This window comes from Littorina saxatilis, unplaced genomic scaffold, assembly GCF_037325665.1.
Source record: "Littorina saxatilis isolate snail1 unplaced genomic scaffold, US_GU_Lsax_2.0 scaffold_439, whole genome shotgun sequence".
In the NCBI taxonomy this organism is placed as follows: Eukaryota; Metazoa; Mollusca; class Gastropoda; order Littorinimorpha; family Littorinidae; genus Littorina; species Littorina saxatilis.
In genome coordinates, this window is record NW_027128894.1 from 86,036 (window position 1) to 104,728 (window position 18,693).

At 41.9% G+C, this 18,693-nt stretch overlaps 3 protein-coding genes across 3 annotated transcripts in view; 2 read left to right on the forward strand and 1 right to left on the reverse strand.

Annotated features, from left to right (window-relative positions):
- LOC138957213 (tetraspanin-18-like) overlaps window positions 1-16,828 on the forward strand; it is a 66,605-nt gene extending 49,777 nt beyond the window's left edge. The window contains exons 3-8 of the mRNA XM_070328365.1: window positions 11,251-11,376; window positions 11,687-11,788; window positions 13,159-13,233; window positions 14,639-14,749; window positions 15,547-15,756; window positions 16,634-16,828. Coding sequence (XP_070184466.1) covers window positions 11,251-11,376; window positions 11,687-11,788; window positions 13,159-13,233; window positions 14,639-14,749; window positions 15,547-15,756; window positions 16,634-16,813 — 804 coding nt within the window. The 3' untranslated portion in view covers window positions 16,814-16,828. The remainder of the gene's footprint in view (window positions 1-11,250; window positions 11,377-11,686; window positions 11,789-13,158; window positions 13,234-14,638; window positions 14,750-15,546; window positions 15,757-16,633) is intronic.
- LOC138957214 (uncharacterized) lies at window positions 3,844-7,797 on the forward strand. The gene is made up of 11 exons (XM_070328366.1): window positions 3,844-4,029; window positions 4,221-4,476; window positions 4,637-4,748; window positions 5,045-5,163; window positions 5,304-5,473; window positions 5,596-5,734; window positions 5,952-6,154; window positions 6,333-6,609; window positions 6,857-6,966; window positions 7,089-7,185; window positions 7,433-7,797. Exons 1-10 carry the CDS (start codon window positions 3,844-3,846, stop codon window positions 7,155-7,157), a joined length of 1,641 nt encoding a protein of 546 aa, XP_070184467.1. The 3' UTR covers window positions 7,158-7,185; window positions 7,433-7,797.
- Window positions 6,426-11,196, reverse strand: LOC138957215 (uncharacterized). Its single transcript, XM_070328367.1, has 6 exons — window positions 10,464-11,196; window positions 9,922-10,011; window positions 8,953-9,390; window positions 8,201-8,343; window positions 7,791-7,927; window positions 6,426-6,555 (listed from the first exon to the last, which is right to left on the reverse strand). The coding sequence occupies exons 2-5, from the start codon at window positions 10,009-10,011 to the stop codon at window positions 7,798-7,800; spliced, it is 801 nt and encodes a 266-aa protein (XP_070184468.1). The 5' UTR covers window positions 10,464-11,196; the 3' UTR covers window positions 6,426-6,555; window positions 7,791-7,797.
- Window positions 16,829-18,693: the final 1,865 nt, after the last annotated feature.

The window sequence follows — 18,693 nt, forward strand, 5'->3', positions numbered from 1 at the left end:
CCCCGCCCCTACTGAGTGCAGTCATTCATTGCATGGTACACTGAGGTTTAAGAGAGAGAGAGAGAGAGAGAGAGAGAGAGAGAGAGAGAGAGAGAGAGAGAGAGAGAGAGAGAGAGAGAGAGAGAGAGAGATTCAGATTCAGACTTCAAAACTTTAATACAAAGGGATAAAGGTTTTAGGCGATGCCTAATCTTCCAACCTGTCCCTTTTAGACATGCATGACATTATACATTACAATTATATATGTATACTAGATGAATACCCGCTTCGCCGGGTAGCCGGCTTCGCCGGGAAGAAGTACTTAGAGCCGTACGCCGGCTTCGCCGGGTCCGAACAATGAACCCGCCAAGCTTAGGTCCCTCCCAGATTCGTGGAATGGGAACAGCACGAAAATGATTCAGTGGCCATAATGCCATTCCTGACCATATCGAGTCCCATCCTTGTCGACGAATGTAACCGTGTTAATCACCTTTGGAGGCGAACTCCACTCAAACAGGATTGAGCAATTTAGAGCTTATCTGTAAGCCCTTTTGAATTGTTATGGCTTTTCAAAGGAAGGCCAGTACATACAAATACACAAAAGCCGCCAGACCACATCACAAACAGAACTGAACAATCCCCAGGTGTTGCTCACATAGAGAGACACACACACACACACACACACACACACACACACACACACACACACACACACACACACACACACACACAAACACAGAGAAGCCGTATCTATAGAGAGATAGATGACAGTGTATTTTTCGCGTGGCTATAAATTGATTCGACCTTTGCACTTTTACAGTGAGGATAATTTACAGGTCCAATTTACGTTCTGGACACTGCGGTGACCTTCTAAAAATAGTAACAGAACGCCGGGAATATCCGAAGATGCCCCCCTCATACTATAGTGCACCATACGAAGGAAGGGAGGTAAACGCTGAAAACATGGAGAAGATGAGAAGATAAGGAAGAGTTACTGGGAATGGTGAAATGAACACAAAAACCAAAATCGGTTCAGCGCTGCGCGCTGAGAGCACGTGTTGAAATATCTCATCGATGATATTGTGTCCGGGGTGTAGCTGAATACGGTGTCCAAATTTGAAAAAGATCCACCGAGAACCTTGGCTTTGGTGTGTCGGTATGGGGGCCCGGGTAGCTGAGGTGGAACCAAAATCGGTTCAGCGCGCACAAAATCGGTTCAGCGCTGCGCGCTGAGAGCACGTGTTGAAATATCTCATCGATGAGGTTGTGTCCGGGGTCTCGGTGAATAAGCCCACCAAATTTGAAGCAGATCCATCGAGAACTTTGGCCGTGCATCGCGAACTCACACACAGACACACACACATACACACAGACACAAGTCGTATATATATATATATATATATAGATAACATGTTTTAAACAGCCAAACGAATAACTAATCAACTAAGAATTTGTAATCAGGTTAAACCTAACAAAACCACTAGCTATAATAACGTGGTTCATGGATTAATAAAAATTATGATTAATAAGAGAGAGAGAGAGAGAGAGAGAGAGAGAGAGAGAGAGAGAGAGAGAGAGAGAGAGAGAGAGAGGGAGGGAGGGAGAGGGAGAGAGGGAGAGATAGAGAATGATTGGATAAAAACATACGAAGAACGACAAAAGGAAGAAACAAAACAAGAGTCTTATAAGCTCATAAATTCCTCAACATCAAATGTCCCATTCTTCTAGATAAGCAACAAATGCAAAGAAGACCATTGAATCGCAGTACATCCTCAAAGCGGTCTGATTAAAACAGTGAATGCTCTTGCTTTTAACTCGGACAAACATTGATGGGGCAGATCACTAGCTATGTGTCGCAAACACATGGACTGGAGCACGTGTGGAGTTGTTTGTCCGAAGAAAAACAAGGGCATTCACTCGTTCACAATCCATACAAGCCCGACATATGATCTCCAACACGAACTAGGAAGCAAGCTCGCCCCAGCGGGATGACTGACAGCCTGATTATAAACTATTTACGCCGAGGCCCTTAGCGAGGGCTGCCGCGTACTGCTAGCGATAGGGAGCCTGGTAATAAAAACCGCTCAGCCTTGTTGGGTCAAAGTAGGTCGTTTGTACAAAGTTGGGAAGGGCTGGGAGGATAGGCAGAAGGTTTTAACTTTCCCTTCGTTTTCTGCACAGCGTAAGCCTTTGCAGCGTGTCCCGAAACCATAGACCATTTGCGAACGCCACCATGATGCGTTTCCCCTAGCAACTGAAATCTCGAAGGAACGTTAGATTTTTAAGTTTTACTTAGAGCAGTAATTAAAACTCCTTTATAGCACTGTTTGTTTTTTCTTGTACTTTGGTTACTTTCTAGTACATCAAATTAAAAAAAAAAGAGAGAAAACTGTGTTCTCGGGTAAATGAAAGCGAAACGAGGACTTGTGATGCGGGTTACCGCGTTTTTTTATTGTCAGTCTGACAGTCACTTCAACACGTTTAAGCCTTTAATGATTGAACGACATTCGAAATACTGCCTTGCCGATTGTAACCTCTTGGACAACGAGTAATCAGTGGGCCGGAAAAGGCAGTACAACAAAAGAGGAAACAGAACTATGATGAAAAGGTAAGTTATATCAGCGCCTTGCTCTACTGATTCATCAGTCTTTGGTTTTATTCTGGCAAGGAGGAAGATTTGGGAGGGAAGGGGGTGATTGGGGTGGGCATTACTGAGTTGCAGTTGAATACCTATGATTTTGACATTTGATGTGGAAATGATGTTTTTACCAAGTTTTCTTTTTAATAAAAAACAAAATTATTTTTTTCTCTCCATTTTTCTTTTCAAATTATTATTTGGGGGGAGTGGATGTATAGATCGTTTTAGAAGTATTGTTTTGATGTGTATTTAAACAAAATACATGTTTGTTTTTTAATTGAAATATGACCTTGTTTTGTGTCTGGATAATTTTTGGAAAATGTGCACACACTACAGTATCTCTTTTTCTTTTTAAATCTTGTGACCATTCACTCATGGGGCAAACTCTCTGGTCGTAAGTGAGAGAGAGAGAGAGAGAGAGAGAGAGAGAGAGAGAGAATAATTTCAGGAAAACATCTGAACAGTGTAAGTAACTTTTGGTTTATTTCTTTTCAAAATATAATCATACATGGGTGTCAATACAAAGAGATTTTGTTGTTATTTTTTTCAGAAATGACTGGAGTTGAGACCATCAGGAATAATGTTTTTACCAAGTTTTTTTTTACATTTCATTTTCACAACAATTCAGCACAATGAATCCTCAACCATACAACAATCAGCCAACATTTTTTCAAGAGTACACCATTAACTTGCAACGACAGGTCCATGCTTTAGAGACACAGTTAGGTCATTCACGAGTTCAGGCCACACATTTACATCAGCAGCTAGGTTTGGCACAACAACAAATTGAACAACTTCAAACGCAGCTTCAAACAAAGGACAGGCAACATCAAGATTTAATTCAAACACATCAAGAGTTACGTCAAAATCATGAACAGTTGAGTCAAAATCATGAACAGTTGAGTCAAAATCATGAACAGTTGAGTCAAAACCATCAAAAGTTAAGTCAAAAACATCTAGAGTTAAATCAGAAACACATACACTGCACAGAATCACTAGGTAAAAGAACATTTCCATCAGAGAGAAAATATATGCAGACACTATGTAAAGCAGGAAGAAAAAGCGGAAAGATGGGTTAAAAACTGTGCTTGAAACTGCCTGTGGTGACATCGCCCCAGACACCACCAACATCAGTGTACATTTTAAGGTGGCTGGGGTGAAGGACTTTAAGATTGACCTGAGAAGGACAGATCGTCGACAAGTCACCACAGCAGCAGAAAGAACAAATGGAAGCTGAACGTTTGAGAATGGCCCGTACAATTCTACGGGTCAAGGATTCCCACCGAATCCCGTACAAAGCCCTGCAAGCCCTGCGGTCAAAGGCTGGGATTGACAGTGTACCACCAGAAAATGTGCTCCAAAGAGAATCCTTGAGGCTGGCAACATGCCTGGAGCTGGTTGCCATTGACAAAGTGAGTAGTCATTAATCACACTGATTGTATACATGTAGTATAATTTTGTGGATGATAGAAGCAGTGTTTGTTTTGGACAAAAAATGGTAAACAACAATCATGTCTTAATTCCTTGAGTATGAAACAAGAAATGATTTTTTTTCTCCTAATAATTTATTTAAATCATACATACATATTAACTGTCACTACAGATTCTGATCAAGGATGGGTTCAGAAGACAGCTCTCCGATATTGTGGAATTCATGCTAGACATGCCTGAAAACCGCCACCTGCTGCAAACCACGGCGAGCAGTACCACCATCACACTACGGTTTGCTTGTGACGGGGCCAAAATAACAAAACACAAGGACTCTGTCAGAGCAGTGTGCAAACTTCTGCGGTCTCAAGAGGTCTGTGCAGCCCACAAGGAGTCTTCTGATGATGAGATCAGCCTCATTGTCTACATGGGTCAGTAGTTTATTATTCAAAATAGGCTACTCTCTGTTTTATAAATTGCACAGATGTAAAAGTGTTAAGACAGTCCTCTTCTAGTGATAGGTCTCTGAAAGTTCACATATCAATGTTTTGTCAGCATACCCAGGTCAACCCATATCACCATGATTTTCAGGAAAAGAAGACAGAGCAACGTTTGAAAGCGGCATCAAAACAACACTGCAACAAATGAAGCAAGCCTCAAATGTTGGCTTTCAGATCCAACAGAAAACAGTCATGGTCAAATGGTATGTATAGAAACACTCACAACTGAACACACAACAACGAACTATCACACACTTAGCCTGGATATGAACACTGATGAGACCAGTTGTACACATGCTAATGCCCAACCCATACTTACGACAAACTCGTGAGAGCAATCGTTAACGCCCACTCACAGCAAGGTATATTTAAGCCAAATGTCAGTGGAGGGGAGGTGACCCATACCTAACACTATGTTAATGCATAAGAGAAATAGAACTTACAAGTTAACTGTTTGCCTCTTTGTGCATTGTGAACATATCTTTTTTGTTTTTTTCAGGACGTTCTGTTCTGACTGGAAGGCAATGGCCATGGTGCGGGGTATAAATCAGGCAAACTCTGATTACTTCTGTCTATGGTGTCACTGCACCAAAGCAGACATCAGCAACCTGGATATTGGTGAGCAAATTTTGATTGTCTATTGCCTCCCCTTAACACCACAAAATTTACAGTGTGCATTATCAAATTCAATTTGCATCTCAATTGTTATTGAATATCATTAATATAATGAAACAATGTTACTATTTCCAATTAAACAGAAGAGTGGAAAGTGGAGCGGAACGAAAAAGAGCAAAATGCAAGCCTTGAAGGCAGAAGCCCCCCAAGGGGCTACAAACACACGGACCTTCTTCACTGGGTTCCATACCAAGACATGATCCCCGACGAGCTTCACCTCAGAATGAGGATATCGAACAAGCTTGTCAATCAGGTATATGCATATTCTTTTCTATCATTGTGTAATATTTTAATGCGTGTGTAAACAAGCTGCCTGAGGGGGAATAGACACATTTCTATTATATTGTTAAAACTTATATATCTGCTACTGCACAGGTGGTCGTGTGGTCCATAACCCAAGACAGGAAACAGCCCCTGCTGGACGAAATGAAGCGGGTGAGGGTAGATTTCCGCTTCGTGGAGGAGCAAGGCGACGACGGGAAGGGGAAGATCAAGAAGTGGACTCAGCTTGGAGGTAAACTACAAAAACCATTCTTATAAATCTTTCAGTAGCATGTACAGCTGTTCACAATTACTACGTCTTTCTTTTTCCTATCCGTGGCATTGCACATGACATGAGCAAATGTGTTATTCAAATTATTTGTAACTGGTTGGTACCTGTTTGAGCTTTTTTTGTGGTAGTGATGGCGGGTTGTTTTTCACCTTCTGTTCTCTGGTTTACTCAAATACAGGGGATGATCTCAGAAAGGTGATCAAAAACCTCAACATCATTACAATTCTGGAGGAGGGACCCAGGGACATGGCACAGCTTCAAAAGCTACCCATGGACTACCTGCGGAAGACCCTCCAACGGAAAACTGGCGAAAAACATCCGAAGGCATCAAAAGACTTTCTCATTCAGGAGATACAGAATGCGACTTCTGCTGAGGAACAGGTTTGTATTTTACTAGTTTGTAACCTATCAAACTAATCTTTATAATCAAACTATTCATATTTGGGGACCATGCAGATTACATACAATCCGTCACAATTGTATGAAAAAAGAAGTAAAAATAAAGGAATGCGTTCCAAATTGTTCTTTTTGATAAACATTAATGTTTGTATGCTTGCAGAGAGAAATGATCGCAAACCGGCCACAACACAAGAGGATGTTGGTCGATGGTGCTGAACAACCATTGCCTCAGCAGAACCATGTTGAGGAAAGGGTCCTTAAGCCGGAAAAGGTCCAGGAGATATGGGACGAGTTTGATCGCCTGATGGAGCTCATCAGGACAGCACCAGGTTCAGACAGATCCATTTCTCCTGCTGATTTCCAGAAAGCAGCAAAGGCGTGGGCTGTAAAGTTCAAAAAACACACGTTCAAGGAAGATGTAATTCCCTACATCCATGGTACATAATATTCTTTATGGTTTATACTTTTCATATTTCTTATAGCTCCTTAAATTGTTCATATATATATATATAAAGAAATACATATAAAGTTATATCCCTAGGAAGTGCAATCACTGTAATTTGAAATGAAAACAAGCACTACCCGTAATTATGAATATCTTCAGTTATGACGCGCTGTCATAGACATACATCATGTATACAAAGGTACTCTTGGTCAATCATTGAATGCTCTGTCATGTTTCAGTTCTTGTTTATCACATCCCTCAAGCGATGAGAAACCATGGATTTCTGCCACACATTGGCATTTCCCAGGTGGAGAGGAAGAACTATGACCAACACCTCACATACTTTCAGGTATGTAGAGGCCCAATATGTTGTGTGTGTTTTCTTATTCAGTTGAAATGCTTCCAATAATAGCAAGTGACAATACGCTTAACACATGAAAATAAACAAGCAGATGCTTGATAAGGTTTCAGGGGTCAAGCAGACAAGGTGGCAAGCACCGAAAGGAGGTTACCAAGCAAGTGCTGGAGAGGGAGAACTGACTCCTTTATTACAGACGATATCCCCAAGGTATAAAATCTAGTACAGACAAAGACTTTTATGGTTTATTCTGAAGCTTTAGGTCAGAGACCTGCCTCAGGATGATTGTCTTTATATGAGAGAGAGAGAGAATTTCATTTACATGCAAGCTCATATGTTTATCGCATAGATTATGTTACTCTTATTGCTGCCTGCTCATCATTCATTTGCACATGTGTGGGTTTTTTTTGGATTGAAAAGTACTTGATAACATTCTTAAAGTTTGGTTGTTGTACAGGTGATGAGTCAGATCTAAACATCCAAGCTGATCAGCACATTCAACGTGATCAGGACGAGTACGGAGCTGGAGCTGAATCAGAAGAACCTGAGTCAGAGGAACCTGAGTCAGAGGAATCTGACGATGAGAATTGAATTAACCTCCTCGATCATTTAGACTTGACCGATCTGGACCAGGCCGGTGCCCCTTCACGTGAAGCTGCATGGACCTGTGGAGGCTCTTCATAAGACCACCAGCTTCATTACCAGAGTTGGTCTCCAAGTTTAGCATTGGCGAACGACAAGAAGAAGAAGATTTAGACTTGACCTAAAATGACACATGTGTGTATGTATATATATATATATATATATATACTGACCTTTACATCACGAACATGCTAGTGTGTTGACCATCATCCTTGAAAAGCTGAGGGTCAGCTTTGGCTGGGACGGCAAATACACCTCAGAAACACAGCACTCGTGGGGTCTCTTGTCCTCTGGGCCAACGTACGAGCAGCTGAAAAGTTTCAGTACAAGTTGGAATGTTCTATGCTTGCATGTAACTAAAAAGAAATGTCCAAGACCTCAATCACTTGCCACTTTACATGTATTGTGTCAGAGCCAGAAGTTGCATTGAGATTGTGAATTTTCTTTAGTATTGAATGTTGTACTATCAATGTAAATATTGCTTAAATATTTGTACATTTACTTTTATCTGACACTTTGAAAGTGCTAGTAACATAATGCAGACAAAAAATGTTGAACTCGGTGTGTATGTAAATGCACCTACCATGGGCACTCTGAATGATCATAGCGGACCATCGTCTTGTAGCCCCATGCAAGGTGTATTTTGAAATGCGGGTTAATCCGCATCTCGCTGCTGGTACGGGGAGCTGGGCGCCGGCAAACATCCTCTCCTAGAATTGGAGTTATCTGTCAGACATATAATAAAAAAAAAGTTACACACATGAAGATGAAACTTTCAGTTCAGTAATCAAATGAGTAAAGTCTGAATGTTTTGGGAGAGTTTGTTTTGCTGCTCTCTCGTTTCTCTCAGTAAGGTTTTGTTTCTTTAAACTTCTGCCATTTTTATTATTCTTTCTTTCTTTATTTGGTGTTTAACGTCGTTTTCAACCATTCAAGGTTATATCGCAAGGGGGAAAGGGGGAGATGGGATAGGGGAAAGGGGGGAGATGGGATAGAGCCACTTGTTAAATTTTTATTATTACATTCAAGACACATTACATTCAAGACACATTACTATTCATGAAAACATGGTTGATGTACACAAAATAACACCATGCTCTATTTGTAATTATGCTTTCTTTGCATTGAATTTGGTTTGGCTTTACATTTGTTTTGTTTTTATAAAGTGCTTGACAGGCTAGTACATTTCAACATGTATTCTTCTTCTTCGTACGACGGTTATTTCTACATGTATGATATCTGTTTTAATCTTTACATTTCATCCCTATTAAATAACTGATGCTTCTTCCTTACTTTGTCTTTAATGTCAATTTGTTGAACATAGCTATTACACACTTCCTTGATGTGAAAATATGCCCCTCGAACATTTCCAGTGGGTGGTATCCCTGGGAGGTGTCGGAAATGCTGGTCAAAGCTTTCAGCCTTGAATGGCACAGAGACTCTGACGCGCAGTCGAAAGCCAATGTTGCCATCCGGTGTTGGTTGCGGCTCGCCCAGCTCTTCCCACACCTCCTGACGCAGGTACTGGAGATCCGAGTCGTGGGGATTGGGGACACGTTCCTGAGCCAAGGAGTGCTGGTGCTTGGCAAATGTTGAGGACAGTGGGTTTGATTTGTTGACCTCTAAGTATGAGGCCAATCCGGGATTTTCCTTTAAGGATACCCACGAATTGTGCCCCACCCACTCTTTGCCCTTCCATTTGCAAAGCACCTCTTCTCCAGCTCCTCCTGCAGCTCCTCGTCTATCCAGGATGTCCTCAATCTCCCACTCTTTCTGTAAATAGAGGCCTGAACCTTGAATCCTGTCGTCTCATCTAAATGTTGCACATAAAAATGTTGAAACTTCTATTCTTAAATTCTCTTTATTCTCTCTCTCTCCATATATGTGTGACACTCACAGATTGAATATATTTGGAATATTTTTCCAAAAGTCCCCATACAAAAATTCATAACACTGTTACATGAAAGCATACACATAAACTATCATTATATACTATTTAGACAGAGTTAAACTAACAAGTTAAAGCAAATCTATCTTGCCAACTAGGATTGTGACTGAACATGTCATAAAGACTCATATTTTAGATAAATGTCTGTATAAAGATGCAAATATCTTTCTCAGCCATTATTAGGAAGTACACACATACTGTGATAAAAAGGAGGAAGATATGAGTGCTGGTAGAGGGGGTAGTAAATCACAAAGATACATATAAATTTGTATCTTTTCATTTAATTTTGTTACAAACAAAAAAATTATTCTCATCAATGTTACAAGATAAATATATATACAAATTTGTCTAGGTACCTGTTTTACTTTCTCCACCTTTCCAAGATTTCCGTCCAAGATCCACTCCTTACCAGCATATCTTTGATTTGGCATACGAGAACGTTTCATCTGAGACAAAATAAGAAATGGACGTATTAATTTATAATAAAACTACTACTAAAAGTACAAGGAATCATCCTCAGAACAACACAAAAAACACAAATACACATGTATGCATTGTGATTGTATTAACTCGCTTGGAAGTTGGAACTATTGCGATGGGTGCACATACATGTAGTTTCATACAACACGTATTTTATGTACTCAGGGGCCTGTGCTTCCTCAGCAGACTAATTGTTTTAAAACCTTGTACTTGTAGTTTTACTCTATTTAATTCATGCGTTTCTACACTCCTGTATTCTCAATTTTTAAGTTACTGCCAGATAAAACTAAACGCATGCCAAAACGAAACTGTAAGCCAAAGAACAATGCTCGTTTGTTTTGATTTTCAGGTAAGGTACGAAAGGCTATCTCCCCATCTTGCAAAACTTCCAATTTAAAAATGAAAACAAATAAGTTACCTTTCAAATGGTATATGAGATGTCTCACTCGAATCGTCAGATAGAGGCGGTCTACAAGGAACAACTTGAAGCTTCGGCGTGTTGTTGTTACTTTCTGTTCCACCGGACGTCAGTGTAGCGCAGAGTCAACTGTGCTAGTTACGTATACGTAACTGATTTGTCTTGCGAGTAGCCAAATACAGCAGCCGTTCGTTTATTATGCAGAATTTAAAAAAAACAGGAACCTGCATATGTTTATTTTGTTATGAATACGTGTGACAGTAAAACTGAGTGAATATGCTGTCAGTGCGTGCAACTAAATAGTAGCTCTGCAAGTGCCAGGCTTCTTGTCAGTGGCCACTGATACAAACTGGCGCTAAATATAAAAACACAAACTCAAAATCTTTCAGTTTCGGGTCCTGGAGGTTTATTGTTCTGCAAACCATACAGTCTCAACAGTTGGTTGTCAGTTTTGGTTTGGTTGCCCAGATAATGCGCAAAAGATTTGCTGACTACTAAGTAGGTTAAAACTGTACATATGTAGGTCACCTACATCGGCTAAAGTTGCAACGTTTAGGATCGCTCCCTTCTTTCCCTTAGTAAGCCGCCGGGACAGCCAGTCGCTCTGCGTTATGTAAACAATACGGCTTGCAGCCTCCCTTTCTGCTATCGTTGCTCGTCACATTTGACAGGCCCCACAACAGACGAGGGAAAACTCTAGTGATACCCCTTATAGCAGCAGAGGTTCATATGACGGAGTTATATCCGAAAGCCGTCTATTTCACGTGATATCTGTGTGGTTGCCTAGGTGATGGGGATAGCGGCGGTGGCGCTAGGAATCTACGCCTTGGTGGACAAGAACGACATGAAGGCCCTGACCACGATTGATAAGGACGGCAAGCTGGATGACTTCAATGGTGTCGGCTTGCTGCAGGTGTGTGTGTGTGTGTGTGTGTGTGTGTGTGTGTGTGTGTGTGTGTGTGTTGGGGGGGGGATTTGTTGTCTATATGCGAATGGCGGTACATGGTAATTTCGGTGGATATTTTCCCCTTGAGGTTGTTTTTGTTCTGCGTAAGTCTGTCTGTCTGACTGGGTTTTTGTTTTGTTTTTGTTTTTGGTCTACCTGTCTTTGCCTTGCAAGTACAATTTGATGATGATGATGATGATGATGATGATGATGATGATGATGATGATGATGATGATGATGATGACGATGACGATGACGATGATGATGATGTCCACAGAGCGGAGCCATCGTTCTGATTGTGGGCGGGTCTTTCCTGCTGATCATGGGGTTCCTGGGGTGCTGCGGTGCCGTCAAGGAGGTCAAGTGTCTGCTGGCCACAGTGAGTCTAGTCCTTGTTATTTGATGCTAATCTGGTTTCCTGTGGTTTAATTGACACCCACCCCCCTCCCTCTCGCACCCCCTCCCTCTCTCACCCCCCTCCCTCTCTCACCCACCTCCCTCTCTCACCCACCTCCCTCTCTCACCCACCTCCCTCTCTCACCCACCTCCCTCTCTCACCCACCTCCCTCTCTCACCCACCTCCCTCTCTCACCCACCACTGTTGGCCACAGTGAGTGTCGAGGCTCTTTGTCCTTCTTATTTGCTGTCAATCACTTTCTCAGGGGTTCGACCTTACAAATGATACACGAAATGGGGTTATATCCGTCTCCAGGATAGTAGAAGGCCACAGAGGTAGATTTGTTTATCCTACATACGTGAGAGAGACACCCGTGAGATAATAATCGTTCAAATCACACGTGTGTATATCATGTAAATGAGGTCATGTCAAGCAAGTCTGGCACGGACCTGTTTTTCCACTGCTTATGATGCCAAAGTCGCCGAGACTAATGTCATTATAGAAACAAAACTTGCGCTCGCTAATTACCCTCGATGAATCTTTAGAACTAACACGTCACGCCACACTTTCAGAGTGACGTTTCTTTGCTTTGACGTAATAGATTGCACGAGGCTTTAGAAGAGTTCGAGGTTCCAAAACAAGCGTCTTTAAAGTTTTGTTTAAACCAAGCGTCTTCAATTTAGCTGCTTCGACTGCAGGACATTTTCAGTAAAATACACGTAAGTACAGTATGTATATCTATGTAGGATAAACAGAATACTACATGGCTTGCTGTGTCGTACCAGATTTACACTCGTTGTTTTTTCAAATAGTGAACAGCTCAGTTCACTATTTGAAAAAACAACTCGTGTAAATCTGGTACGACACAGCAAGCCATGTAGTATTCTCTATTTGTGACCCTCCACCACGAAATGAGTCGCATGTCACCTCGCGCGGTTCTACGCTAGGCTCAATATAAGTCCGGGGAGTGTCTTGTAACAGTGTGAGGGTCACCTTAGTCACAGGCTTATAACTCAAACAGTTTTCGCTCTTTTCTAAAACGGGTTTCACCACTGGATAGAGCATAAAAAACTCTTTAGGAAAATGTAAAAATATGAAAATCATGCAAAGGTGACATGCGACTCATTTCGTGGTGGAGGGTCACATTTCTCCAATGTTCCAAATGCATACGTTGTTTTGCTCCCACCAAGACTACAGATCTTGGCAAACGCGTGACGTTAAAACTAGATTTGATTACGTTACCCGTACACGTTCCCGTACACGTCTTGAAAAGTGCTGATCTATATCTTGCTAATGTACAGGCAATTCAGGCCTTGAAACCCTGCTGACGACATGTGTGATGTCTGTTTCAGTACGCTGCCATTGTGATCCTCATCATCATCGTACAGGTCACCGCCGCTGGCCTCGCTATCGCTTTCCGGGGAAGGGTGAGTACTTCTACTTAGTCTTGAGTCGAGCGTTTGAAAATGCCTGAGCCTGAAGGCGGGTGTAACTTACACCTCTTGGTATCAGTTTACCTTGGAGATGAGGACGACAGTTGGCCAGATGGCCAGAATAGCGCGCTGCATTTTCCTGCATACTAAGGCACGTCTGCCGCAACGATGCCTGACCTGAACATTGGCGGGCACTGCTCTCAGCCCGACACACGGCACTGTAAACATTCCCCGTCCCTTCACCTCTCTCGCCACCATCCGCCCTACCCTTGGTCTCATGCCTGGACTGTCTCACACAATGACCCAAGGTAGTTATAGACATCTCTTGGAGGTGAATGCGCCGAAAAATGTTGGTCGACAGGCGCAGTGGCGTAGTGAAGAAAACATCGGCCTCCTAATTGGAAGGCAGTGAGTTCGATTCGCGTTTTTTTTTTAAACAAGATTTTATTCCGAAAATACACGGTGGCATGTATCCCGGCTGCGGCCGCCTGATGGGTTAAGGGTGAAGATTTTTCCGATCTCCCAGGTCAACTTACGTGCAGACCTGCTAGTGCCTTATCCCCCTTCGTGTGTACACGCAAGCACAAGACCAAGTGCGCACGGAAAAGATCCTGTAATCCATGTCAGAGTTTGGTGGGTTATAGAAACACGAAAATACCCAGCATGCTTTCCCCAAAATCGTCGTAATTGTGCTGCCTGAATGACGGGGTAAAAACGGCAATACACGTAAAAATCCACTCATGCAAAAACATGAGTGAGCGTGGGAGTTTTAGCCCATGAACGAAGAAGAAGAAGAAGAAGAGAGAAGTGGGTGATAAGTTAGCAGAAAACTAAAAATTAAGTGTAGCTGCACCCAAAACCCAATAAAAGTATGACAGTACAGGGTTAGTTGAACAATTCAGTATTAATCATGTGAATGTATTGTAAGCAGGAAAACACAAATGGGGAGCTTGTGTAGTGTGCTAGTTGACTGATTGTTTCTTCTTCTTCTTGTGTTTGATTCGTGTATAATGATGCATTATAATCTGAATGGCTGCCGAAATGGCGGGGTAAAAACGGCCATACACGTACAACCCCACCCGAGTGTACGTGGGAGTTTCCGCCCATGAACGCAAAAGAAAAGAAGGACGGCAATATTGAGACTTAAGCCCGTGTGTTGTTGATCCTTAACATGTATTATGTTGAATTATTTATGAATTGTTGAATAAACATTGTTTAAACCAATCCCGTGTGAGCTTCCTTGCCACATTGGATAAACCTCAACGTTTTCAATCTTCCACGAGACTGTATCTGATATACGGCAAACGGCCATGTATGTTTTCTTTCTTATCAATTTATTTAATGGTCAATTGAAAGAGTTTGAGAAAGGGCCTCAATGTATTTTGTTTTCTTTCTCCAGATCTCCGACAAACTGAAGGACGGATTGAAGAAAGGAATCATAGAGAATTATGACGGTAACCTCACATCTGGCAACACCTTCTCTCGGGCTTGGGACTTCGCCCAGGTCAATGTACGTACTGCATGCGCAGCACCCTGTTAGGTAGTAAGCACAGGTACTTTGGGTGTCTAGTGAGCATCTGGTTTGATTGGACGTTGGGCCATGGGCGTCTTGTTAGCAGATATATATATATATATATATATACAAGTGGTATGTTTGGATTAAAAACAAGCTAAAACAAAATCAAAAGAGGAAAGAAAATCGCGCTTTCCTGTGAAGCACACGCTCTACTGCACTGTACCGGCTGTCATTTCAATTAATCGACACCTGGCATCTCGGTGTATTTGCACGAATAGGATACCTTTATACGATGTGTCAGCTCTTTCTCGGCCGCTTGGTGTCAGCAAACGTACTGTCTTGGTGAAAACATACAGTGCGTTCATTTTCATTGGAACTATGAGTTCGACAAATTGACTAAATATATTAATTTCACTTTACGCGACTTGATTCTCTTTCCTCGTGTGGATGTTGTGGGATGAATTGCTTTGTTAGCATGTGATATTGAACTGATTGCTTGTTCAAGCGATGATGTTCTGGGAAGTCTGTGTGTCTGAGCGCGCGAGCGTTTGTGTGTGTGTGTGTGTGTGTGTGTGTGTGTGTGTGTGTGTGTGTCTGTGAGTGCGCACATGTGTATGTGTGTGAGTGTGCGCGCATGTGTGTGTGTGCGCGCATGTGTGTGTGCGCGCGCGTGTGTGTGTGTGTGTATGTGAGTGTGTGTGTGATAGAGAACCAGAACGAGAGAGAGAGATGTGAAGGATGGCCTGTGATGTTCTTTCCAGCTGGCACCATTTAGTTTCCTTTGATTTCAGTTCGAGTGCTGTGGTGTGACCAATGCCACTGTGGACTTCGTGAACAGCAAGTGGTACAACACCACCCGTACAACCAGCCAAAAAGTCCCCAAGACATGCTGCGCGCTGAATAACAAAGATAAGGTTCTCGATGACAATGAAGAGCCCGATCTCGTAGACAATGGCTGCCCATCTGAGGCTGTAGGCGACAACAACCTAAACACAAACAAGGTAAGTCATCTCTTATCCCACTGAAGCATACTGTGTGTGGTTACTTGTGTGTGAATTCACTTGTCCCGCCATGTTAGCATGAGTTATTTCTCTAGAGGTTTCAGAATATTCTATACGTTTCTAGTTCTGAAGCTGCTCATACACCTCAGAAGGCGAGAACGGTTTATCACACAAGAATTCACATGTTGGTCGTCGTTGCACCTTCAAGTTTCGGTCAATGACATTAGTTATCTCCCCTCCTTGAGAAAGTTCTAGATCATTGAGCAGCAGGTTTAACTTCATCAAGCTACAGCCTTTGATAATCGTAAGGTATGCTTGCAAGGATTGATTATTCTCCTATCAAAATATTGGGCATAGTAGTAATTATTTTGATATATATAACGGATTATTATCCTGTGGCAATATGTGGCCTATTAAGGATTATTATCCTGTGACAATATGGGGCCTAGTATTGATTATTTTCCTGTCACAATGTTTGGCATATTAGTGAATATTTTCCAAAACATCATTGATTTCTTTTTGTCACAATATGTGGTATTTTAGTTATTATGATCCTGTGACAATATGTGGCCCATTAGTTATTATTAGCCTGTAACAATATTTGACATATCAAGGATTATTATCCTGGGAAAATATGTGGCCTTTCGTTATTATTCTCCTATCACACTATTTTGCATATAAGTTATTATTTTCTTGCCACAGAATACACGTGGTATGTTAGAGATAATGTTTGTATCATTGTGTCCAACAGCCGTGTTACTCGAGTGTTGAGGACTATGTGAGTGATAATGTCTGTATCATTATGTCCAACAGCCGTGTTATTCGAGCGTTGAGGACTGTATGTGAGTGATAATGTCTGTATCATTGTGTCCAACAGCCGTGTTACACGAGCGTCGAGGACTGGATCAAGAACAGGGCTGCCATCATCATCGGCATCGCTCTCGGCATCGTCTTCATCGAGGTAAGTCAACTCACTCTTGTCATAGCAACGTACACCTCGCTGAGTTATCGCGAGATTTGGCGTCAACTCACTCTTGTCATAGCACCGTACACCTAGCTGATTCAATTGCGAGATTTGGCGTCAAATCACTGTTGCCATACCAACACACGCCTAGCTGAATTATCGCGAGATTTGGCGTGAATGAGTGTTGGTGAACTTTCCGCCATGCATGTGTCATGGAGCGTAATGAGAATCAATCCCATAATGCAGCGCACTGGGTAGAGACAAATAACTGATCAGAACACTACTTCAGCACTGTATAAAACTTCCTTAATGCTTTTAAAATAATGTAAAACGTCGACCAGTGAACCCTCAGTTAATGAAACGCCAACAGGGTCTGACAAGAAGGTGTATGAACCCTCCACCACTCGTGTTGCTATTGGTGACAGTAGTACTATTCGAGAATGGTGTCCCCAATTCAATGAAGCATTAACAAGGTACCACACTTTGCAGGCACAGAGAACAGTGACAGTGTGTACAAAATGACAGAAAAAAACCCCGTGGTGAAAATAAAAGCCAGAATGTTTGCTTGAAATTCTATTCGTTCACTCACCCTAGACTTTCTGTTCAAGGGACATAACTGCAGGTCTGACTGTTGACGGAGACTGTAAATCTAGGTTACTGTTCTTGAATTTCCCCCACCACGTTGTTTCCCCGCCTTCATCTGGTGTTTATGTCACCGACAGTCAAACATAAGCTACTGCATTAACGTGAATATATCAAAGTGTACGCACACACACACACACACACACACACACAAACACACACACACACACACGCTTGTACAGCAGGGGCGGACGAGGGGGGGGGGGGGGCACAGGGGGCACGTGCCCCCCCCCCCGAAAAAAAGAAAAAAAAAGAAGAAAAAAAAAAGATTTTTCTATGCTGATTCTATGACTATTTCTAAGTTCAAATGGCACCAGATGGCACCATTTTGCTTCTTTGGGCAAAATTTTTTTCAGGGGGGGCATGCCCCCGGACCCCCCTAGCAAATTCGGGCGCTTTGCGCCCATCACATTCACTTTCAATTCAAAGTGCCCCCCCCCCCCTTACAAAGCAACTGATCCGCCCCTGTACAGTGACAGGAAATGTGTACGCGCTCTTGACTTTGTGCACGCACCTTGGCGCGAGGATACACACACATATATGGAAAGCCGTTTGGCTCATAACCATTACACGCGTAATAAAAAATAAATACACGCGTAATAAATGATTAATACGCGTGTAATAAATGATTAATGCGCGTGTAATTTATCTTTTTTCTTATGCTATGGAATAGCATAATGATTAAATACACGTGTAATAAATATTTCATACGCGTGTAAGAAATGATTATTACGCGTGTATTAATTATTTCTTACACGCGCATGAAATATTTATTACGCGTGTATTAAATATTTTTTACACGCGCATGAAATGATTATTACGCGTGTATTAATTATTTCTTACACGCGCATAAAATATTTATTACGCGTGTATTAAATATTTCTTACACGCGCATGAAATATTTATTACGCGTGTATTTAATCATTTCGTACACGTGTATGACATTTTTATTCCACGTGCATTTAATCATTTCTTACACGCGTATAAACTATTTCCTGCATGTGTATTTAATCATTTCTTACACGTGCATGAAATATTTATTACACGCGTATTTAATCATTTCTTACACGCGCATGAAATAGTTATTACACGCGTATTTAATCATTTCTTACACGCGTAAAAAATGATTATTACACGCGCATTAATCATTTATTACACGCGTATTAATCATTTATTACGCGTGTATTTATTTTTTATTACGCGTGTAATGGTTATGAGCCAAACGGCTTTCCATACACATAGAGGCACACACTAACATGCGCCAAAACTGACTTCCTGCGCGCACGTGCGCAATCAGGCACGCGCACACACACAGACACGAGCGCACGCGC

What these genes read in the sequence shown, in the direction of transcription:
- LOC138957214 (XM_070328366.1), top strand. Translation starts at nt 3,844, where the DNA reads ATGGAAGCTGAACGTTTGAGAATGGCCCGTACAATTCTACGGGTCAAG. An exon ending in AAAACAGTCATGGTCAAATG is followed by an intron (nt 4,749 to 5,044) that starts GTATGTATAGAA and finishes TGTTTTTTTCAG; the next exon opens with GACGTTCTGTTCTGACTGGA. An exon ending in CGAACAAGCTTGTCAATCAG is followed by an intron (nt 5,474 to 5,595) that starts GTATATGCATAT and finishes GCTACTGCACAG; the next exon opens with GTGGTCGTGTGGTCCATAAC.
- LOC138957215 (XM_070328367.1), bottom strand. Translation starts at nt 10,011, where the DNA reads ATGAAACGTTCTCGTATGCCAAATCAAAGATATGCTGGTAAGGAGTGG. An exon ending in AGGTGGAGAAAGTAAAACAG is followed by an intron (nt 9,391 to 9,921) that starts GTACCTAGACAA and finishes CTCTATTTACAG; the next exon opens with AAAGAGTGGGAGATTGAGGA. An exon ending in CATATTTTCACATCAAGGAA is followed by an intron (nt 8,344 to 8,952) that starts GTGTGTAATAGC and finishes TATGTCTGACAG; the next exon opens with ATAACTCCAATTCTAGGAGA.